Source organism: Oncorhynchus gorbuscha, linkage group LG24, assembly GCF_021184085.1.
Source record: "Oncorhynchus gorbuscha isolate QuinsamMale2020 ecotype Even-year linkage group LG24, OgorEven_v1.0, whole genome shotgun sequence".
In the NCBI taxonomy this organism is placed as follows: Eukaryota; Metazoa; Chordata; class Actinopteri; order Salmoniformes; family Salmonidae; genus Oncorhynchus; species Oncorhynchus gorbuscha.
The window spans coordinates 783,626-808,157 of record NC_060196.1 but is presented as its reverse complement, the minus strand read 5'-3'; the positions used below and the strand labels follow the sequence as shown (position 1 = coordinate 808,157).

At 45.7% G+C, this 24,532-nt stretch overlaps 2 protein-coding genes across 3 annotated transcripts; one reads left to right on the top strand and one right to left on the bottom strand.

Moving 5' to 3' along the window:
- Window positions 1–4,423: 4,423 nt before the first annotated feature.
- LOC124013424 (zinc finger protein 628-like) lies at window positions 4,424–9,668 on the bottom strand. Of its 2 annotated transcripts, XM_046327771.1 has the most exons (5): window positions 9,336–9,668; window positions 9,007–9,250; window positions 6,255–6,391; window positions 5,984–6,080; window positions 4,424–5,783 (listed from the first exon to the last, which is right to left on the bottom strand). In XM_046327771.1, the coding sequence occupies exons 2-5, from the start codon at window positions 9,230–9,232 to the stop codon at window positions 4,552–4,554; spliced, it is 1,692 nt and encodes a 563-aa protein (XP_046183727.1). In that variant the 5' UTR covers window positions 9,233–9,250; window positions 9,336–9,668; the 3' UTR covers window positions 4,424–4,551. The 2 variants fall into 2 exon arrangements, with proteins under 2 accessions (XP_046183727.1, XP_046183726.1); XM_046327770.1 differs by having other exon boundaries at window positions 9,007–9,668.
- A 3,438-nt stretch (window positions 9,669–13,106) lies between these two features.
- Window positions 13,107–24,249, top strand: LOC124013423 (uncharacterized protein KIAA0754-like). The gene is made up of 4 exons (XM_046327769.1): window positions 13,107–13,612; window positions 20,013–20,155; window positions 20,515–20,626; window positions 20,807–24,249. Exons 1-4 carry the CDS (start codon window positions 13,336–13,338, stop codon window positions 23,611–23,613), a joined length of 3,339 nt encoding a protein of 1,112 aa, XP_046183725.1. The 5' UTR covers window positions 13,107–13,335; the 3' UTR covers window positions 23,614–24,249.
- Window positions 24,250–24,532: the final 283 nt, after the last annotated feature.

Below are 24,532 nucleotides of genomic sequence, written 5' to 3'. Positions count from 1 at the left end.
ACTGCAAGGCTGTGTAACATTAATGAATAAATGACTATAGTAAGTGCCTATGTCACAAATAAAGTAAACATGGTTTAAGTTTTCATCTTAAAATCAGCCATAATTCTGCCAATTTCAAACATTTACCTTCATCTGAGCATTCCTGTGAAACCGTGTACGTTTTACTCGTGGCTTACGTGTGGGTTCTCATTTGTTTGCCTACATTCCATTTTTAAAACAATGCCGATATTGGAGCAAACCTATTTTGGGTTAAGACACGACTCCAACACCATCACTAAGTTTACTGACGACACAGCAGAGGTCGGCCTGATCACTGACAACAATGAGACAGCCTATAGGGAGGAGGTCCGAGACCTGGCCGGGTGGTGCCAGGACAACAAGCTCTCCCTCAACATGATCAAGACAAAGGAGATGATTGTGGACTACAGAAAAAGGAGGACCGAGCACACCCTCATTCTCATCGACGGGGCACGACAACGCCTATTCCCCCTCAGGCGACTGAAAAGATTTGGCATGGGTCCTCAGATCCTCAAACTGTTCTACAGCATCACAACCTGATATGGCAACTGCTCGGCCTCCGACTGCAAGGCATTACAGAGGGTAGTGCATACAGCCCAGTACATCACTGGGGCCAAGCTTTTTGCCATTCAAGACCTCTATACCAGGCCGTGTCAGAGGAAGGTGCCTGACGGGGCCCCCTGAGGGTCCCCGTGTTGAGGGTCAGAGTGGTAGATGTTGTTGCCTACCTGGGCACCTCGCTGTGTCCCGTCAGGAGATCCAGGATTCAGTTGCAGAGGGAGGTGTTCAGTCCCAGGGTCCTTAGTTTAGTGATGATCTTGGAGGGCACTATGGTGTTGAACACTGAGCTGTAGTCAATGAACAGCATTCTAACGTAGGTGTTCCTCTTGTCCTGGTGGGAGAGGGTAGTGTGAAGTGCAATAGAGATTGCGTCATCTGTGGATCTGTTGGGGCGGTATGCAAATTGGAGTAGGTCCAGGGTGTCTGGGATGATAATGTTGATGTGAGCCATGACCAGCCGTTCAAAGCATTTCATGGCTACAGATGTGGGAAAGATAATTATTACTTCACTTCTTCTAAGGTAAAACATATAGAGGTAAGCTATAGAAATGGCTAAAAACCTATTTACCAAATGTAATTAATTAATAATATATTGAATACATGGGGAGTATTATGCTTATTGTACAAAAAGACCAACCATAGAACTCCATGAAACACAATTCAGGTAAGATTTTCCATCCAGTTAACATAAAGTATTATGTACAGTAAGACAATGGATGGTTGTAATATGGTGAGGGATTGGGGGAGAAAGCAAGCATGATGCTTGATGAACAGAAAATATACTTATTCTAGTTTGGTCGGGTGGCTTTAGTCTGACTACCCATACAAATCACTCCGGCCAAAAGACACGCCCACTAAGGTTTCTACTGGAGCGATCGATAGAGCAGCAGAACTGAATTCAAGACGAGTCTTCTAATAACCAAGATTAGACTAAACTAGAGCTTGCAGAGAATCTCTTTATTACGGCTTTACAAACATTGAATCTATATGTTTTGACCATGACAGTTTAAAATCTAAGGTAACGCCAAGTAATTTAGTCTCCTCATCAAATTAATTATCTAAGTGAGTCTTCAGAAATGGCTAATATATGAATGTTATCTCATTTCATGAACCTTATTTCTAAGGCTACATATATTAATATGGGCTATTTTCAGCCCTTTCCTGGGTAGCTTATCAGAGATAGACATAATAATAAGCAATGGCTGTTACCATTCTGGCCAATCTTTCTGTTTAGCAGACAAAGCAAGATAAAAAAACATACAATCAGCAGTCCATTAATCAATTGGGGTGTGTGTGTGTGTGTGTGTGTGTGTGTGTGTGTGTGTGTGTGTGTGTGTGTGTGTGTGTGTGTGTGTGTGTGCGCACTGCGAGGTTGAGGCTTTGAACCATAGGCTTGGCTCTCCCATCCCTTCCAGGCTTCTGGGAGGGAGGGTGGACAGTGAGCCTGTCATAGCGGATGTACGCAATGTCCCCACGCGCTCTTGCCGCTTTCACTGCTGGGATCAGTTCTTTCCTCTTCTGGCACACTGCTTCAGGATAGTCCTCATTAAGGAAGATGTACGTTCCTCTCTGGTTCTTGGCTCTTTCCAGAACAGCTACCTGGTCCTTGAACCTCAGGAACTTGACCACTATCAGCCTGGGCCTGTCACCTGGGCCGGGGGTGGGTTTTCCAGTCCTGTGGGCGCACTCCACCTGAATCTTCCTGTGGTCCATCTTAAATTTCTCCGAGATCATTTCCCTCACTTTGTCCTCGGACTCTGTCCAAGTCTCATGTGGAGATTCTGCATTTCCGTCCACAACCATTTTGTTCTGCCTTGATTTATCTGTCATTGCTATCAGGGATTCACACACAGAACTGATGTCCTCTCTCAATGACTTACAGATTGCTGGCATCTTGCCTTTCTCCTGTTTCAACTCATCGTTCTGACCCTGGGAGAACTGTAGACTGTTCTTCAGGTCCTGGACCTTTCTGGTCAAGTTGTCCATTATTGTATTAGTAGAATCCATGAGTATTTGGACAAAACACTTGAAACTATTTTCTTGTTGTTGTAACAACTGCTTGTAGGTCTCTTTTTGTTCGTTTAAAAGATCCTTTACGTGTGATAGAGAGACACCACTCTCTTCAACAATACTCCCGCTGGCTTTGGTCTTTGTCACGGTAGCTAGCAATGTCTGTTACCCTGTTCCTCCTCACAGTTCCAGACAGGGCAGGGGAAAATTGAAAACAACATTCTGTGATTGATTAAGTTAGTTAGTAAATAAATAATTAAGCCAAATGTATATATCGCTTATTCCTGATTCTATGCTAGGGTTCGTGCAGATATCCAAAGGTTTGCGACGTTCAGTAATGAGACTGATGAGGTCAAAATTCATTAATAAGCAACTGTTTTGATAAGATATTTTCATATCTGAAGTGTTATATTCAGGAAATTGAAACTCTAAACATGTTCCCGTGGTACCCGGACTTCCTAGTTAATTAAAGTTACATGTTTAGTTTAATCGCTAAATTAAATGACACAGAATTGATTTGATAATATACAGTCTTCTTTAATGATAGTAAACGACACGACATACTCATTCAAGGGTTTTTCTTTATTTTTACTATTGTCTACATTTTAGAATAATGAATGATGAAGACATCAAAACTATGAAAAAACACATATGTAATCATGTAGCAACCAAAAAAGTGTTAAAACAAATCAAAATGTATGTTACCTTTGAGATTCAACATAGCCACCCTTTACAATGATGACAGCTTTGCACACTATTGGCATTCTCTCAACCAGCTTCATGGGATAGTCACCTGGAATGCATTTCAATTAACAGGTGTGCCTTGTTAAAAGTGAATTTGTGGAATTTCTTTCCTTCTTAATGCATTTGAACCAATCAGCTGTGTTGTGACAAGGTAGGGGGGTATAGAGAAGATGGCCCTATTTGGTAAAAGACCAAAGTCCAAATTATGGCAAGAACAGCTCAAATAAGCAAAGAACGACCGTTCATCATTACTTTAAGACATGAAGGTCAGTCAATTCGGCACATTTCAAGAACTTTTCAAGTTTCTTCAAGTGCAGTCGCAAAAACCATCAAGCCCTATGATGAAACTGGCTCTCATGAGGACCGCCACAGGAAAGAAAGACCCAGAGTTTACATCTGCTTCAAAGGATAGGTTCATTAGAGTTGCCAGCCTCAGAAATCGCAGCCCAAATAAATGCTTCACAGAGTTCAAGTAACAGACTCATCTCAACATCAACTGTTCAGAGGAGACTGTGTGAATCAGACCTTCATGGTTGAATTGCTGCAAAGAAACCACTACTAAAGGACACCAATAAGAAGACTTTTGGGCCAAGAAACACAAAAAAAATGGACATTAGACCGGTGGAAATCTGTCCGTCTTCGTGAGACAGAGTAGGTGAACGGATGATCTCCGCATGAGTGGTTCCCACGTAAAGCATGGAGGAGGTGGTGTGGTGGTGCTTTGCTGGTGACACTGTATGTGATTTATTTTGAATTCAAGGCACACTTAACCAGCATGGCTACCACAGCATTCTGCAGCGATAAGCCATCACATCTGGTTTGCGCTTAGTGGGACTATCATTTGTTTTTCCAAAAGGATAATGATCCAACACACCTCCAGGCTGCATAACGGCTATTTGACCAAGAAGGAAAGTGTTGGAATGCTACATCAGATAACCTTACCTCCACAATCACCTGACGTCAACGCAATTGAGACGGTTTGGGATGAGTTGGACCGCAGAGTGAAGGAAAAACAGCCAACAAGTGCTCAGCATATGTGGGATCCCCTTCAAGACTGCTGGAAAAGCATTTCAGTTGAAGCTTCCATATGTGTTATTTCATAGTTGATGTCTTCACTATAATTCTACAATGTAGAAAATAGTCAAAATAAATAAAACACTTGAATGAGTAGGCATGTCCAGACTTTTGATTGGTACTGTATATATTTTTAAAACAAATTCATTTCAAGAGATCCGGTCTGTGTTTGCGCTGGTGTGACTTCAGATGGTCCAGTTGTTTGAAGCGGAGTCCACATACAGCGCAGCAGTACGGTCTCTCCCCAGTGTGGATACGCTGGTGCACCTTCAAATTGTCTGCCCGTGTGAAGCGCTTGTCACACATAGTGCAGCGGTGAGGTTTCTCCTGTGTGTGAATGCGCTGATGCAGCTTGAGGTTCCAGAGCCGATTGAACTTGTTCCCACAGATGGAGCAGCAGTAGGGCTTGTCTGTGGTCTGGCTGCACTTGTGCCTCTTCAGGTCGGAGAAGGAGGTGAAGCCTTTGCCGCAGTGGCTGCAGAGGTGGAGTCCCTCTGCCTGGTGGACCCGCTGGTGGACCTTGAGGTTGCAGGCCTGGGTGAAGGTCTTACCGCACTGGGTGCGCGAGTATTGAGGTCCAGACCCTGACTCTGTGCTCAACCCTCTACCCATTTCGTGTTTCTGCTTATGGGCCTTGAGAGAAACGGAGTCTGGGAAGGTCTTGGTGCATTGATTGCAGGCATGACACCTCCCCCCTCCTCTCACTCTTCCTGTTACCTGCTCTTGTGAACGATCTCTGAGGTTTAAAGAGAGTCCAAAGTCGTCAGCGGCATCATACAGGCTCTCTGTGTTGTTGTTGTGGGCTGAGCTTCCAGAGTGGATGGAGGTTAGCCCCCTGTGGCCGGCTCTACTACCCAACTCCGGCACACCGTGTTCGGGGTACAAGACACTGGAGTCCTGCAGGTACCCCTCCTCGTTTATCAACAGGCAGTTCCGTTCTCCCACCTCTGGGTGGGGGGATGGCGTTGGCGACGCCACCTGCTCCCTCTGGCTCTGATGGGGGTCAGGCATGTGGGAGCGATGGTGATGGTCTGCCCCCTCAGACCCTCCCAGGTCCACCTGGTAGTGACCCACAGCTCCGTAGCTCATCGCCCCCAGACGAGACGGAGAACCAGGAAACCTATCCAGCCCTTCTATGTCTGCAAGATGGCCGCCACCACCACTTCCATCGCAACCAGACTTCTCAAAGCCGCCCACCAGTTCCTTCATGCTGTAACGAGGGCGGTAGAGGGGGTCGGTGGGGTCCCCTGCGTCTCCCTCGGGGCCCGGAGGTTTAGGCTCCTGGTCTAGAACAGATCCCCAGTCAGCCTGGCACTGCTGCAGTGCTTGCTCACTGAAACTCTTACTGGGCCCAGAGACGTCCGAACCGTCGGCCCCTGAAGAACACAGGAGACATGAGGCATTGGCAATAGTAGAAACGGTAGTAGAGTAACTAACGCTCAATTTGAACTTAAAGTTTCAAGTTGACTTGTTATAATACCAATGACAACATATTAGAAGCTACTCTCCTTATCATTCTCATCATCATAAAGGTTGGCTATTGTCTGTTATGTTTGTTGTAAACTCCTCAACTCACCGTCCAGGCAGAACTCCCATCTCTCCCGTAGCTCAGTGTTGTGGAGAGGCTCCTCTTTCAGCAGACTGTCCAGCTTCTGACCTCCAACCTCTGTGGACTGGATGAGGAAATGAATGAGTCGATTCTGACTAAATGATGGATAAACTGAGAGTGACTGAACAGAGCTGACATGATGGTCCCCTATTCTTCCTGACAATCAGTTCTAATCTGTTCTGTACAATATAGTTCTGAACGAACATTCCGTTACACAGGTGTTTAGTCCCCTACCTACCTCAGAGATTCTCCTAGGGCTGGTGGCCTCAGCCTCCTCCAGGTCATGGAAGGTTGTTTCCCCGGCCACACCCCCACAGCTGCTCCACTCCTCCCCTGATACCTTCTCTTGCTTCAGGCCACAACCCCTCTCCACACCTGGCCACAGGTAAACAAAGAGAACATTTAATTTCAAGTAAAAGGAAAGGGCCTAGATTGAAACAACAGACTGAGCAGATCAGAGTGCGATGACGGGTAAGTGTAAAAATGTCTCCTGAATAGAAACCAAGTAAAAGTTCCTATAAATGTACTTGTTATTTTGAGAACCAGACCAGGGTGAAGCAGGCGCTCTGACGTTGAGCCAGACCAGGGTGAAGCAGGCGCTCTGACGTTGAGCCAGACCAGGGTGAAGCAGGCGCTCTGACGTTGAGCCAGACCAGGGTGAAGCAGGCGCTCTGACGTTGAGCCAGACCAGGGTGAAGCAGGCGCTCCAGACCAGGGTGAAGCGGCGCTCTGACCTTGAGCCAGACCAGGGTTGAGCCAGACCAGGGTGAAGCAGGCGCTCTGACGTTGAGCCAGACCAGGGTGAAGCAGGCGCTCTGACGTTGAGCCAGACCAGGGTGAAGTACCTGTGACTACAGGTGTGGTAGACATTCAGAGATGATTTTGGACCGGTAGGAGCGGCCGAAGGCAGGGGGCGCTGCACATCACACGTTTCAACGTGTGTCATGCTTTGCTCTCTGGAGCAGGACACCACTCAAAGGAGTGACCGGTAGAGGTGGATCAGATGAAAAGGAATACTCCTAGTGTTTGTGACGCCCGCCGTTTGGTGAGTTGTAGACCCGGTGGCAATGGTGAAAGAGTTTCTACCTGATAAAGGTTATATTTGATATTCTGTGAGGGCCCATGTTCCGAACATGCTATGGTGCTTCAGGTGTCAAGGATTTGGACATTGCAGCAGTGTGTAGAAGGGACCGTCCACAATCTCAGAAGTGTGCAGGAGGGTGTAGTCAGACAGTGTAACAAAGGGATAGAGAAACACTGTGTGTCAACTCTGGGGACACCCATGCAGCTGGGGATCCCAAGTGCCCTGTGAGAGAGAAGGGTTGAGATTGCCAGAGTTCGAAAGGGACAAAATGTTCCCTATGCTGAGGGAGAGTAGAGGTTAGCCCAAGGATACCCCCCCCCCCAAATCTGCAATCTGCACTCTTACCTGCGAACGGCAGCAATCTAGTCTGCCGGAAAAACACACGAAGAAGAAGTTGTAAAAGGAAAGGAAAGAAACATTGTGGCTAATGGAGTCTCCTCACATCAGATAAAGGAAAGGATGTGTTTATTAAGATGCCACCACCAATTCAACTGTCTGGTCAGTGATCACCAAATGATGGATGCTAAACATTACAGCAGCCCCACTAGTGACTCCTTCATATATATACACTGAAAGTACAAAACATTAGGAACACCTGATCCTTCTATGACCAGGTGATTTTCCATACTTACACAAAAAACATATTTCGCTCAAATTTTGTGAACAAATTTGTTTACGGTCGCTGATAGTGAGCATTTCCACCTGACAGGTGTGGCATATCAAGAAGCTGATTAAACAGCATGATCATTACATAAGTGCACATTGTGTTGGGGACAATAAAAGGCCACTAAAATGTGGAGTTTTGTCACACTACGCCACAGATTGGCATGCCAGGAATGTCCACCAGAGCTGTCGCCAGATAAATGTAATGTTAATTTCTCTACCATAAGCCATTTTTGAGAATTTGGCAGTACATCCAACTGGCCTCACAACCACAGACCAGGCACCCTGACAGCTGATGAAACTGTGGGTATGCACAACCGAAGAATTTCTGAACAAATTGTCAGAAACCATCTCAGGGAATCTCATCTGCGTGCTTGTCGTCCTCACCAGGGTCTGGTAACCGACTTCAGTGGGCAAATGCTCACATTCGATGGCCACTGGCAGACTGGAGAACCATACTCTTTCAACTGTACTGGGCAGATGGCAGACAGCGTGGATGTCGTTGTGTGGGCGAGCGTTTGGCTGATGTCAACGTTGTGAACAGAGTGCCCCATGGTGGCGGTGGGGTTATGGTATTGGCAGGCATAAGCTACGGACAACAAACACAATTGCATTTTATGGATGGCAATTTGAATGCAGAGATACCGTGATGAGATTCTGAGGTCCATTGTTGCGCCATTCATCCGCCACAGTCACCACATGTTTCAGCATGATAATGCTTGGCCCCATGTCGCAAGGATCTGTACACAATTACTGGAAGCTGAAAATATCCCAGTTCTTTCATGACCTGCACACTCCGATATGCCACCCATTAAGCATGTTTGGGATGCTCTGGATCGGCGTGTGTACGACATTGTGTTCCATTTCCCACCAATATTCTGAAAATTTGCGCAGCCATTTTCTGAGGAGTGGGACAACATTCCACAGGCCACAATCAACAGCCTGATTAACTCTATGTGAAGGAGGAGTATCGCACTGCATGAGGCAAATGATGGTCACACCAGATACTGACTGGTTTTCTGATCCATGCCCCTACCTTTTTATAATGATATCTGTTACCAACAGATGCATATCTGTATTCCCAGTCATGTGAAATCCATAGATTAGTGCCTAATGAATTGATTTCAATTGACGGATTTCCTTATGTTTACTGTAACTCAGAAATAACTTTGAAATTGTTGCAGGTTGCGTTAATATTTTTGTTGAGTAGATATATTGTCTTTAAAAGTCTCTCAATCCTCACCTGTCTGTGAGGTTCCAGAGCTTGTCTCCACGTCAGCTCTCCCACAATCCGCACACTTCCCCCGCTGGCCTCCCTCTCTATCCCTCTCCTTGCGACTGTTCTCCGACCACTGCAGCCGCTTCTTCAGCGACTCGACCTGCTCCCGGCTCCGGAACACCTCTTCCAGGAAACTATCCTCCACCAGCCTAGTGATCTCGTATATGGCTGACTTTAGGACCGTCTCCATGACTCCGGAGAGCTGAGACTGGAAGGTTACGATGGCTTCAGACATCATGGTAAAGTGTCTATGTGTAGCTAGCTACAGTTATGAGATCGTAAAGTTTACCTACTTTTGTTCAGGTTGGTCAGTGTTACGATCCAGTCTATCAAAATGATATGAAGCTAGCTAATTAGCTAACCTTAGCAGAAAAGATACTGGTAACTAAACTGCTTTTGCCTCCGCCAATAACTGTCCTATTGCAATTGTTTTACCATTTTGAGATATAAGCTGTAGTACTTACTGTATATGAGGCTATTCTAATAAATATAAATACCAGATGTATTGAGAGAAAGTAAGGCTATGGTAGTTGGCATGCTACTTAGCTAGACAGGCAACACAAAAAGCATCCATTAAAAACAGTCGAACTTCCGGAAACAAACCAACGGGTTGTGTAGTGGGACAATCTACATCGGAACGCTCTTTACTGGAGTAAAAAGACAACCTTTATTTAAGCAATAGCTTTGTATGTTACACGTCTACTGTTAATGACGTTCAAAATATAATTCAGATATGATTATATTAGGATACAGACACTTACAGTTTTTATTGTGTACATTGTAATATATATTATTATATTATTACATCACACGAACATTGATTTTGTACAAACAATATACAAATATCATATACTGTGGACAGTTCTTTGACAAATTACTATTTATACCTTTCAGGGATGATAAATAATATTCTAAATAGATTAGAAAAATATTGAAACGTTTTATTAAACTTATTTTAATGGAATTTTCCCAATAAAATGAAAAATAAAATGAATGTATTGACAGTCACTTCGCATGAATGTAAAATAAAAAAAGATAACATTTGGTAATGCTTACAGGTTTACCCATTTTATCGCTAATGTATATTTTCATATCTGCCAAAAATATTTCGCTATGAAAACAATCAGAAAATAAATGCCCTATAGTCTAATTTTCCAATTCACAAAAGCTACACTTATTTTCTACATTAATTGCATATTTAGAAATAAGAATATTACAATGATAACATCTGTAAAGAATCTTGTAAGAAACGTCTCTTAGTTATTTTTGATAACTAATAAAGTATGTGGATTATGTGAAATGGGAACACGGAAAAATACGACGTCAATTCATGCCGTCAGTGATCTTCAGGTCAGAGCTCTATAAAGAGGCCGGAGTTGGAATTCCGAGTTGAATGACCGTTCACATCGATTTTTCAAAGTCGGAGCTAGTTTTTTTATTTCTTCTTCGATGAGGTTTAACAGCCGGTTGGCATCCAATATGCTGCATTACCGCCACTTACTAGACTGGAGTACAACTCCTTTATACTTTGCTTGAAAATAACAGTAAAAAACAACCCTACTCCACTATTTAAATATATTTAGTCCTACCTCATGCCAACAACCTGAAAGAGACATTACCACTTAACACACCCTGTAACTCTTCTGATGGCAAGTCTCTCACACCCAAATACCTCTCTGCAGCTGCCACCACAAACTCAATTGTCTGCGACTTACGTTCCATCCCTGCAGTACAGTTGATAACCATTGCTATAAATGCTAAAAATCCAATCTTACTGAAACATATATCACTTGTTGGTTTATCCCTCTGTACTGGTACAGATCTACTAGTCACACCACTCCTCTCAGGATCCCTCCCTCTGTACTGGTACAGATCTACGAGTCACACCACTCCTCTCAGGACCCCTCCCCCTTGATCCATCTTCCTCTACTTTCTTCACTGCCTCAGCATACGACAACTTCTGCACTGCTCTAACCCTGGAAACCTCAAACTGCCTCTCACGAACGGGACATTTCTGATCCCCAGCTCCCCAATGCTACACATTCCTTTGTCTCATGCCCTTCTGCACACTTCTCACACCTAGGACCCTCCCTCCTACACACTGCTGCCACATGCCCTTCTGCACACTTCTCACACCTAGGACCCTCCCTCCTACACACTGCTGTCTCATGCCCTTCTGCACACTTCTCACACCTAGGACCCTCCCTCCTACACACTGCTGTCTCATGCCCTTCTGCACACTTCTCACACCTAGGACCCTCCCTCCTACACACTGCTGCCACATGCCCTTCTGCACACTTCTCACACCTAGGACCCTCCCTCCTACACACTGCTGTCTCATGCCCTTCTGCACACTTCTCACACCTAGGACCCTCCCTCCTACACACTGCTGTCTCATGCCCTTCTGCACACTTCTCACACCTAGTACCCTCCCTCCTACACACTGCTGCCACATGCCCATAAGCTTGAAACCTGTAACAACGTAATGTATTCGGTACAAAAGCTCATACAGGATAACTTGTATATCCTAACATCACTCTGTCGGGCAAAGACTTAACATCAAAACTCAAAAGAACAGACAATGATGCTTCTATTTCACCACCCTGTCTGTGTCGCACCAAATAACGAGCATCTTCCCCTTCAGTTGGTCAACTTTTATATTTACGGCTACCCCAGTAATCACTCCTTTCAATAGCCCCCTTTTCTTGACAGCGAAATAATTCAAATGTCTTGCCCTCATTCGTTTAACGCCGACCGCCTTCTCCCTCTGACCAACATAAACACAAACAATTATCATAAGACCATTTCTGGTTACCTTCACCGATTCCACAGTACCCAACTCTGTTTTCACCAACCCTGAAACCAGAAATGGAACAGACAAAGGGGCAAGGGTCCTCTTTCCCCCAAAACGTCACTCTTACTGTCACAGACTCATCTCTATCCTGAGCCTCTGTGAAAGCCTCAGGGTCCGATAACTTCACCACACCTACCACCTGCGATACTTCGCCCTCATTCACTTCCATTTCTCCCCCTGTCTTCAGTTCACTCTGCTTACACTTTCTACCATTCTTCTTTAACAAACATTCACCCCATTTTTAACCGACCCAAGCTCACCATCTTCCTCCCTCTCTCTCAGACCTCCTCTGCCTCTTTTTCCCCTCCCACGTATTCCAAGTATAAGACTCCTTATGACAATACTGCACTTCTCCGGACACATATACATGTATACATACATACATACATATTGTTCTTGATTTCTCAAGGGACGCCATTTAACCGGCTGTCACAATATCCGTACAATCAGCACAAACCCCTCGGGATGTAGCGCTCAACAGTACATCCCACTGAAAATGCAGCTGCTTCGTCATGACGTTATTCTTTATCAAAAGCTACCGCGACACTTTTCAATTTCAAATAAGCGCGCGCTCCCTCAAAAACGCCCCCACTACTCTAGTCTCTCTACCCCCACCTGTTTTTTTTTCTCCCAAATTATCTGTTATTTTCAAAGCACTGAAGTCCCCAGTTGTATTTTAACGAGCCAATAGTCCACGCACGCTGCCAAATGAAGATGACTTTGAGAAATTGTTGCAGGGGTAAACATCCTGTTTATAATTTCTCTGACTAAATTGTTGTTACATTTCTTATCTAATATATCGACGCTATTAATTTCTACATGATCACCAATGAAAAGCTTGATCGATACTTCAGTAAATTGACAGAAAAATATACACTGAAGCGGTTTATCCCGCCCACCACTCATAACGTCACACTATGCATTGTGCGCAGAGTTCCATTGCATTCTTGTACATAACATCCATTTAATTATTAAATTGTTTGTCGCTGAGGCAGATTTGTTCCCCATCATTCACAGACGAACATATTGGCCGTGTTCGAGAGGATCAAAACTGCGAGTATCATGGATACATTTTCTGACTAATCTACAAATCATAATTAGTCGTTATTTATGATGTAAGGTGGTTTGTGGAACACGGCTATGTGAGCTGCTCCCCCTGAGTGCTAGTGCGCATGTGATGTTGGTCTGTATAAACCGGATGCAAACGGACAACCCGGATATGGACCGTCCATGAGTCGGCGTATGCGAACGTGGGTAATTACCTAAAAACAGCGATCGGCCATCTTGCACTCAGTCTCCATTTAATATCATACCTCAGTGGTCCACAGTGGAAAGAGAAACCATGATGTCACGGACATAGGCCGCAAATTCTGATCAATCCTCTACATTACATTGGAAATAATAATCGCACGTGTGGGGTGAAGCTGGTTGCCGCCAACATGTCGAAAGAATGTTTTCAAACCCAGTTCGCCTTTGTTATGGAGAGTGTATTGAATACTGCAGTCACCGAGACAACGAAACTTTTTGAAAAAACTATTGAGGAACTGCGAGCCGAAATATCTAGAATAAAACAAGAGAACGAGGACCTCAAAACGAGGCTTCGATCCCTCGAAAATGTGAAGAAATCGACGGGTGAAAGTGAAAGACAAACCGCAGAGCCTGGACCGAGTCAAAGAACATCACGTATCGGCAAACGTGACATTGGTATCCAATGCGGTGAGTAGAAAACGGGTGTATTCATTCCGCCACACAATTGTATCATGGTTTTACAACAAACTAGTTTCTATTTGACAAATTCAGGTAGTTCCCGCCCCGTTTGTTTCCGAAACATTTTGCTACAGAATCGGCGGAATGAGTACGCTCCTGGACTAGTTAGCAAAGCTAACTTCAAATTAGCAAACATCCTAATAGCCTAGATATTTAGCTGAGCATGAAGGCTCAACGCTGAGAATATTTCCTCAAACTGCTTAATGTATACGTTTAATTTGTATACACCTTTTTTGGAACGTAACCAGTAAACTCTACATCAGGCTGATAGCTTCCCTGGAGAACTCAACATGTCAGGTGTATGTTACAAATGAAGCCAAGTCAGTGTATGGAGAAGTTGGAGGCGAAACTAGCCAGACACTTCAGATGATGTGGCGAGAAGCCACGGACGGTACAGGGGGGAGGCGACTCCAAGTAGATAATCACGTACTAATAAGGAATTCCCCTCGACAACAAATGGGTGGAACCCGACATTCGTCCCTACTGATCACTGCTGTGTTGTTCGATGTACATGTAGCCAGGTCAAAAATCCCGACCTACGGTTCACAAGGGGCGGCAGGTAGCCTAGCGTTGAGCATTGGGCCAGGAACAGAAATGTCGCTGTACAGTTCACACGGGGCGACAAAGAGCGTTGGACCAGGAACCGACATGTCGCTGATTCAAATCCCCGACCCTGCAAAGTGTCACAAATCTACCGTTTTTATTTTCTTCTGCCCTTGACCAAGGCGCGGTTGATGTGGATTTAAGCCTGCAGCGCTGATTCTGAGGGGTTGGGTTAAATGCGGAAGAGCCATTTCAGTTGCGCAACAGACCCCCTTTTGCTACCCTCTCATGTTCCCAATGCTCTCACATGGGGACATGGAGTTTCTGACAAAGCCCTGTGGCTTCAGGCTGGTCGTTGTGGGGGGACACGGTGTCCAAGTCGGTTACACATAGCTGTGTGTGGGTCAGACGTTTAACTTGTTTAGTTCTGTCCGCTTGGAACTCCACTCACTGCTTGCAGCTGTATAGTCCGTTTTGGTCTTGTTGGTCTCGGCTGACATTATAATAAAAAATAGACCAGATCCTGTCATTTCCGAATGGGAACAAATTAATCAGAGTGGGCAGAACAAGCAAGGAGGACTGCAGAGCCTTGCACCAGCTAGTGAGGTCCTTCTGTAGCTCAGTTGGTAGAGCATGGCGCTTGTAACGCCAGGGTAGTGGGTTCGATCCCCGGGACCACCCATACGTAGAATGTATGCACACATGACTGTAAGTCGCTTTGGATAAAAGCGTCTGCTAAATAGCATTTATTATTATTATTATCCTATAGAGTCCCACAGTGGAGGTGTCAATGATGGACTGGCCATCTGGAGCACCAGGAGTTTTCCCAGTGGGTCCGCTTGGCAGTTTGGGCCGATGCAACGTAGAATATAAATAACCCCAGCCCCTGCTTCAATAAAAGTAACAAAGTGATGTGTGTCTGACTGGCCCAGGGGAGTGGGCTGCCGGCCCTCTGCCACTGTGGTTGGGTATTATATCTGTCAGCTTCTCTCTCCCAGCCAATTACTTTTGGTCCAGTCCATTCTAACTTTACCTGGGCCCCGCCCCTTTCCCATCTCTGTGAAGTGACATTTGAATACATAGTGTAGTGGAGTAGGATGGACAAACAGAGAACAAACGTAAAGGTGCTGAAAAGCGGAGAGAGAAGTGGTTGAAGTCCCTTTAGGCTGATGAAGCATAATATTTACAAATAACAGATTATTCATTTGGCGCCGTTACCAGTCAATCATCTCAGCCTAGTTAGCCTGAAGGAACTGGCAGCACAGAGGAGAGAGAGAGCAGCCCATTGAGCCCAGTGATACCAGTTCAACTGTTAGGGTCGAACAGGGTTAGTCAGGGTTTTGCAGCTGAAGCGGTAAGACTGAAGACAATGGGGATAAGAAAAGCATGAGTCTGGGGACAGAGGCTCTCTAATCACTCTATCAAAGACTACAATAGATAACGTCATTACCACCATCCAACACACAACGCAGTTCACCATAGCAACTGAAACCCAGGAAGCTGGTGTGTTTTCAGCCCAGTTTGACACTACGCAGGACATTACAACACAAGATCAATGCTCTGTCAGAGTCAGATATGTAACGAACATCCTCCATGAGAGGCTTGTGGCTGTGGTGAAATGTGAGGCATCCATTGGACAATACTTTGTCCAGGCACTGAGTGAAGTACTGGAAAACATGAAGCTTGACATCAGCAAGTGCCTTGGCAATTCCACTGATGGAGCCTCCAGTAAGGTCAGTATAAAGGCTTCTCTGCCCGGCTCTCTGCAAAGTCCAACAATCAAGTGCATGTGTGGTGCTGTGCACACATTTTGAACCTTGTTTTGATAGACACAGCAGAAAGTGTCTTGGCAAGTGGGTCAGGTTTCTCTCATTAACAACATAGCTGTGTTCTTCCGTGAATCCTACCAGAGGATGAACATTTGGGAGAAGCAGAGCAAGGACCCAAGACAGACGTCTTGCCCCAATTGGAGAGACATGCGGGTGGGCTAAATACAGTGCCTTAAAGAAGGTCTCTGGAGCTTTTGGAAATCCAGATGAGGGTTGGTATGTTGATGTCCTTCTCACCATGCAAGATCAGAAAAACATCAACACTACTGAACGGGTCAAGGCACGGGGATACTTTGAGGGGTTGCTGAAGTATGAAACAATGCATCCAGCTCAGGTATTCCTCAGAATATTTCAGGTCACCTCACCAGTCTCAAAATATCTTCAAACAAGTGGAATGGACATTCTGTCTGCACATCGTATGGTTGTGTCTACAGAGGAGCAGCTGAAAGAAACGGCAAGACATTTTGAAAAAGTCAAGGCAGCTGCAGACACAGTTGTTCAGTGGGCCAACAGGAAGTTGCAGGAATGGGTTGGGAAAACAGAGCTGGAGTTAGAGACCACTCTGCCAATGAAAAGGGCTCGTAAAAGAAGAAAACCGTGCTCTGAGAGATGGCACAATGAGACATTTACTGGGGCAAGGAGGGCATACAGGAGTGGTGTACATAATCAAAGACTGGATACAGTTCTAGATGGCATCCATCAGCTATTTCTGAGTAATGGCACTTTGTATCCCGACATGGCTCTTCTGGACTCTAAACTTTAGTCAGCTAACATCCAGTGGCCTTCCACAGACAGCCCTTCAACAACTAAGCACATTTTGATCAAATCTGACAGCAGAGCAACAGTGGCCAATTTACAGAGTGAGCTCATGAGTCTGGCAGAACAGTGGACTCGGTTAAAACAATGGGGATTTGAAGAATACACAACCAGGACAATGGAGGATCATGGACCTGAATGAAATGAAGACGAGGTGGAGATGGTGAACAAGAGCTGTTCATCTGGCAGTGTGTTGCTACTGTATTCTTAGTCGGTACAACCTATTGACCGACGCATATCACATCCTGGGCCTTGCTTACGAGTTACTACTTCCCCTGTCAGTAACCCAGGTAGCCTGCGAGTGGAGCTTCTCTACTCTGAAATTCATCAACAGTAGGCTCAGGAGCACTCCATCTCAACAGCACCTGGAGGCTTTTACGCTTATGGCTACTGACTGAGATGTTTTAATGGCCCTGGACAGTGACCTGGTTATTGATGGCATTGCTGAGAGAAGTGAGCTGCTGCAGAAATTGCTAATGTAATGAGGTAGGAAATGTGTTTGGTTTTGTGACTTGCCTACTCACCAGTCTAATTTAATGAGGTATGTTTGGTTTTGTGACTGTTTAATGAGGTAGGAAATATGTTTGGTTTTGTGACTTGCCTACTCACCAGTATTAATGTAATGAGGTAGGAAATTTTTGGTTTTGACTTGCCTACTCATCAGTCTAATGTAATGAGGTAGGAAATAGGTTTGGTTTTGTGACTGCCTACTCACCAGTATTAATGTAATGAAAAATATGTTTGGTTTTGTGACTTGCCTACTCATCAGTCTAATGTAATGAGGTAGGAAATATGTTTGGTTTTGTGACTTGCCTACTCACCAGTATTAATGTAATGAGGTAGGAAATATGTTTGGTTTTGTGACTTGCCTACTCATCAGTCTAATGTAATGAGGTAGGAAATATGTTTGGTTTTGTGACTTGCCTACTCATCAGTCTAATGTAATGAGGTAGGAAATATGTTTGGTTTTGTGACTTGCCTACTCATCAGTCTAATGTAATGAGGTAGGAAATAGGTTTGGTTTTGTGACTTGCCTACTCACCAGTCTTAATGTAATGAGGTAGGAAATATGTTTGGTTTTGTGACTTGCCTACTCACCAGTCTAATGTAATGAGGTAGGAAATAGGTTTGGTTTTGTGACTTCTACTCACCAGTCTAATGTAATGAGGTAGGAAATAGGTTTGGTTTTGTGACTTCTACTCATCAGTCTAATTTAATGAGGTAGGAAATAGGTTTGGTTTTGTGACTTCTACTCACCAGTCTAATGTAATGAGGTAGGAAATAGGTTTGGTTTTGTGACTTCTACTCACCAGTCTTTTCACCAACACACTTCATCCTGTGTTATTCATTTGAATGGTCAGATGGTTCCAGAGATTCTCGCCACCTTGCTGCCAGTGCCATTATGCCAATATGTGCTCCTTCCAGCCAGCCTCCTCATAAGAGCAACATGTTCCCCCTGTTCTATTTTTACATCTATTTTACTAAAGTTATTGTTATAAATATTGTTCAGTAATCTTGTTTACATAAAGTTTTTTGTTTCGGTGGTGGGGTTTTGGTGGTGGTGTGTTGCCAGTGGGGTTTTGGTGGGCTTGGTCTGAGTCAAAGTCCAGGGCCATTTTTCATTCCCAGTCCATCCCTGGGAGGTGTCGTCATACCCATAAAACCTAGCAGTCAAATAGAGAAATGTTTTCAATCATTTTTCACCATACATTTTTCCCCATAGGACTTTTAATAACTTAAAATAAGGCCTGTGTTTTGTCAGTCTTCGCTTGCTATTATGACAATTGAATTCAACAATACAAATAATGTTTTAAAATCAACGTTTGCTTTCAACAGCATTTCAAACAAAACATGTAACTGTTAACTATAGCCATTGAATTCTACTATGTCAATATACTGTGCATTAGAGGGAAATATAAACTCTCTATAGCACCCATCAAGCCAATCATAAAATAGTATTCAATAATGCCATGGAGAAATAAGAATTTGTCGGGCAGACAATGGAACTTTTTGGTAAAACAAATACACAAGATTCATTTCGATTTATCTGCTTATAACTTCTGAAATGTGATAGGCCCATGTTTTCATGAGCTGAAATAAAAGATCCCAGAAATGTTCCAATACACACAACTAATATTATTCTCAAATGTTGTGCCTAAACTGGTTTACATCCCTGTTAGTGAGCATTTCTCATTTGCCAAGACAATCCATCCACCTGAGAGGTGTGGCATATCAAGAAAATTATTATACAGCATGATCATCACACAGGTGCACCTTGTGCTGGGTACAATAAAGGCCACGCTAAAATGTGCAGTTTTGTCACAATGCCACAGGTGTCTCAGGTTTTGAAGGAGTGTGCAATTGGCATGCTGACTGCAGGAATGTCCACCAGAGCTGTTGCCAAAGAAGTGAATGTTAATTTCTCTACCATAAGCCACCTCCAACATTGTTATAGAAAATTTGGCAGTATGTCCAACTGAACACCACATATAACCATGCCAGCCCAGGACCGCCACATCCGGCTTCTTCACCTGTGGGATTGTCTGAGACCAGCTACCCGGACAGCTGAGAAATACTCCTCCGTTTCATGTCTGTAATAAAGCCCTTTTGTGGGGGAAAACTAATTCTGATTTGCTGGGCCTGGCTCCCAAGTGGGTGGGCCTACACCCTACCAGGCCCACCATGGCTGCAACCCTGTCAAGTCATGTGAAATCCATAGATGAGGGCCTAATGAATTTATTTCAACTGACTGATTTCCTTATAAACTGTAACTCACCTAAATCGTTGAAATTGTTGCATGTTGCGTTTTATATTTTTGTTCAGTGTGTGTAAAGATATTCATATACAAAATCACTTTAAATTAAATTAGTCCTTGACCATGTGACCCAGTCACCTCAAACCAACTTTGGATTGTTCAGAGGGTAGGGGCAAACAAAAAATAAATATATATATATTTTACCTTCATTTCGTTGTCACTTCTTTGGACTTCTAGTTTCAATGGCTCCTTGAACACCCATCAAAGGTCTACAGACTACAATATATCACAGAAAACTGGGGTTTGAGAAGTGTGGTCTATCGGTACGGTGTGTTGCAACACAATGTTCTGTCAGGCGTATGTCCTAACCACTCTCTCTCTCTCTCCCCTGATCTGGTATCTCCAGTCCTGACAGCGCATGCTTTGCCTCGGCCTGGGGAGCTGCACCGGCGGGAGGAGAACCAGGGGACAGAGCTGCACCGGGGGGCCTACGACGGCGAGGGCAACCCACAGACTGCCTTAGTGCTGATCAAACAGGAGTTGGACTGGGTAAGACAGGCCCCACCTAGCCTGAGTCCCCGATCTGTTTGGGTCAGTGCTATCAAGGATCGTTGGGACGTCCCTGTCCTAAACCCCTACCTAACCATTTTACATTTCAACTTCAATGGGGTAGGGAAGTCCTAAAGATCCCGGATAGCATGGACCAATCTGTTTTCTGTCTTCCCAATTCATCCACCTCTCTGCTCAACCTATTGTTGTTGACCCCAGAGAAAAGGAAACACCTGTACACTGCACTTGCTGGAATCTTCTTATTTTTATTTAAACTTACGTACATGGGCCTAACAGCCTTTGTCAGAGTTTATGTTGACACTAATATAGCCTGTTGTTGTTGGCATTGTCCCCCCCAGGAGGAAGACTATTCTGATGACTACATCCCTGGGTACATACTGCTGAAGAAGGAGGGGGGAGATCTCCCGACTCTGGTCCGCAGACAACCTCTCAGAGAGTTACCAGGCAGAGGTAGGAACTAGGGAAACCTGCCTCTGAATCACACATCTTATTACAATGTATTAAACAGTATTGGGATGAGAACCAGGCTCTAATAATATCTATAATAATCTCTCTTTTTTTCTTTCTGTTTCTCCCTTTCAACTTTCCCTTCTACCTTTCTCTATCCTGTCAATCTCTCTCCCTCTGTAGCCCTGGTCCCACCTGGAGCCGTCAGAGCCCTGGTCAACCGTTACACCCAGGAAAGGCCTCCCACCACCCAGCCTACCTCAGCAGAGGCCCCTCTCCAGGGAGATCCAGACATCCAGGAGACCCCCCAGGCTCTCAGCCCATCCCAGCCCAGGACCAGAGAAGATACCAGTGCCAGTGCAGGCCAGGCCCCTGGAGCAGAACAGCAGTCACTTGTAATACCAACAGCAGAGTCCCCAACATTACACCAGACAGCATCTCCTCAATCAGCAGCCACTATCCAGTCTACAACAACTGTCCTGTCTACTGTAATGGCCCAGTCCACGGTAACTACTCTGTCAAAAGAAACTGTCCAGTCGACCACAGCGGTCCAGTCGACTGTAGCGGTGAAGTCGACAGCAGCATCGTCAGAGCGCCCGCCACCTGTCATCTCCGGGTTACCCAGAACCCCTCTTCAGAATACACAGCCCAGCCCCCTACCCCCTCGTCCATCCCCATCTCCTCGACCAGCACAGTCCCACACAGACGTTCTACCTGTAGCTCGTCCAATAGCAGTGCCCTCAACACAACCAGCTAGGCCTACAGCTGTACCTGATGGACCACCGGCCGCACCACCAACACAACCAGCTAGGCCTACAGCTGTACCTGATGAACCACCGGCCACACCACCAACACAACCAGCTCGGCCTACAGCTGTACCTGATGGACCACCGGCCACACCACCAACACAACCAGCTCGGCCTACAGCTGTACCTGATGAACCACCGGCCACACCACCAACACAACCAGCTCGGCCTACAGCTGTACCTGATGGACCACCGGCCGCACCACCAACACAGACACAACCGCCTACAGTTTTGGAGAAGTCGGGTGTTGCCACGGCAACCCCGCCAACGCCTGTCCAGTCCGCTCCATCTCCTACTGAGTTGACAGAACCTGCCGGCCCTCCTGAGAAGCAGGTGTTGTTGGTCACTGAGCATGTGCAACACTCCTCCACCGTGCCCGGACCAAAGTCACCTTCTGTCCCAGAGACATCTTATGAAACCCCTCTACAGCTGTCAGCCCCTGCTGGAACCACACCCTCTGGCTGCTGTCAGATGTCTAAGACACAGTTTTTAGCTCAGTTGTCAGTAGTACCCAGAGTATGTGCTCCACCGAGGGTGGAGAAAGACCAGGAGGAGGAGGAAGATGAGGGGGAGAGGCTTTCCCCCTTCCCTGCCACATCTACGGAAACTGTGATGACAAGGTCTGTCGCTACGGAGACGATCCCCGCCAGCGAGAATAAGGAGGAGGTTATTGTCCAGGTAGGCGGCAAGCGAAAGTCAAGTCAACGTGAAGCGCTCCTCTCCGGTCTCCGCCTCCACTTAAGGCCCCGCACCCAGGACAGCATGCCTTCTCCAGTGGTTGCTAAGAAACCCAGAGGAGAGAGAACCGCCCCTCTAGACCACGACTACTCAAAGGTGATGGAGGACGGAGAAGAAAAGTCCAGGGAATCACACGTTGACCAGGATGTAGTAGAGGACACAGCTAACGGTGAGATGGCTGACGACAAGTCTAGTGGACAAGGAAGTAGTAACCACATCATCAGTGAGGAAGAGGGAGGAGCTAACACTGATGTGACCTCTCTGACCAGACAGTCACCTATTGTTGGAGGTGTGTCCAAATCCAAGAAGAGAAGCATGACCTGGGTGCAGGCTCAGAGACTATTGGCGCTAGCCCAGGCTAAGAGGAGTAGGTCAAAGGTCACCAAGGCCTCACAGAGAGGTCTGAGGTCAGAGCTAAGAGGCTTGGTCACACAGACACAGTTTCTGCCTTCCAACCCACAGCGCCGCCGGTCATACAGACCCAGCACACAAGCTGCCTCCAGCCCACGCCGCACCAGCCCTCGCCAGGTTACAGGGGACAACACAAACCCTCCTCCTGCCACCCCTCCTAACCCACAGCCTCACTCTTTCCAGGTCACTTCCACCACCCCTCGTCGCGGTAGACCTCGTTCTGCGGCCGTGGCGACTTTAAATTTGAAACGGTCTCCCTCCACCCCTCAACCTATCCCCTTCATTGTCACCGTCAGCCCTCGCTCTAACTTCAAAAAGTCCCCCCAGTGCCCACGGACTTTCCAGCAGGCGCGCCGATGCCGCCAATCACAACCGATGTGGTCACCACCGGGACCGTTACAGCTCCAACAGTCTCCCCAGGCTCCACGGAAACGTCTCGCCAAGAACCAGTGTGCAGACTGCGGTCGTGTCCTGAGCAGCGCCGCTGCTTTAGAGAGTCACGCCTCCCTCCACTCAGGGAAGCGCCCGTTCGCCTGCTCCGCCTGCGGCAAGGACTTCCCCGACCTCAAGGGCCTCAACCGCCACGCCCGCGTCCACGGTGATCAGCGGGGCCACCAGTGTCCGAAGTGCGACAAGACCTTTGTCTACCGCTTCGGCCTGACTAAGCACGAGCAGGTGGTCCACAGCGGCGTGCGTCCGTTCATCTGCCCAATCTGTGACAAACGCTTAATTACACAGCGTGACCTGGAGGCTCATATCCGCGTTCACACTGGAGAGAAACCATTTGCCTGCTCCCTCTGTGTGAAGCGGTTCAAGAGGCGTGTGGAGCTGAATGTTCACCTGATGTGGCATAACGGGGAGAAGAGACACTGGTGCTCGTACTGCGGGAAGGGCTTTCTGGATTACAATAATCTGAAGAACCACAAACTGGTCCACACCGGAGAGAAACCCTATACCTGCTCCGAGTGTGGCAAGCGCTTCAAACAGACTGGCCATCTGAAGAAACACCTGAAGACTGTACACAAAGACCGATAGACGGCGGGGGAAAAATATTCAATGACACCCTATTCCCTATATAGTGCACCTCTTTGGACCAGAAACAGTGTCAGGCCCTTGTAAAGTAGTGCACTAGATAGGGTGTCATAGGAGCTATTGAGGGGGGAATAGTTATCTCCATTTGCTGTGAATTCAAAACCCAGCCGTGTTAGTGTTTTAATGAGGCAGGGATCCCAATCTATTCTGACAGTGATTGGGAAGGACTTGTTATTTTATGTATTGATGAATTAAAAGTATCAAAGTTTTTGTTTTATAAACATTTGTTTCCGCTTTTGTTTAGAAGAATCATGCTACGAGAGAATGACGTAGTTAAGTGTAAAAAATGTGTTTACAAATTGTTTTATTTTAGTTGCGACGGAGTTGGTTATTTGTATTTGAAACATGAATTCTGGTTATTTGCTATAATTTGTTATTCATTAGAAAAGTTTGAAGCCTTAACAAGTTTAAATGTAGGTGTACGGTGTTCACATCATGGTGTTAATGTTCTGTGGTTTTGAACTACAATGAACAAAAATAAACGCAACATGTAAAATGTTGGTCCCGTGTTTCATGAGCTGAAATAAAAGAACCCACAAAAAGCGTATTTCTCTCAAATTAAACGCATGTTTCCATCCATGTTAGTGAACATTTCTCCTTTGCCAAGATAATCCATCCACCTGACAGGTGTGGCATAATTATTACACAAATGCACCTTGTGCTGGGGATAATGTCCAGTTTTGTCAAACAGTATCCCATGGTGGGGTTATGTTATGGGCAGGCATAAGCTAATTGCATTCTACCAATGGCTATTTCAATGCACAGAAAGACCATGATGAGATCCTGAGTCCCATTTTTTTTTTCTGTGACTAACACATGCATATATGTCTTCCCAGTCTTGAAATCCATAGATGAGGGTCCA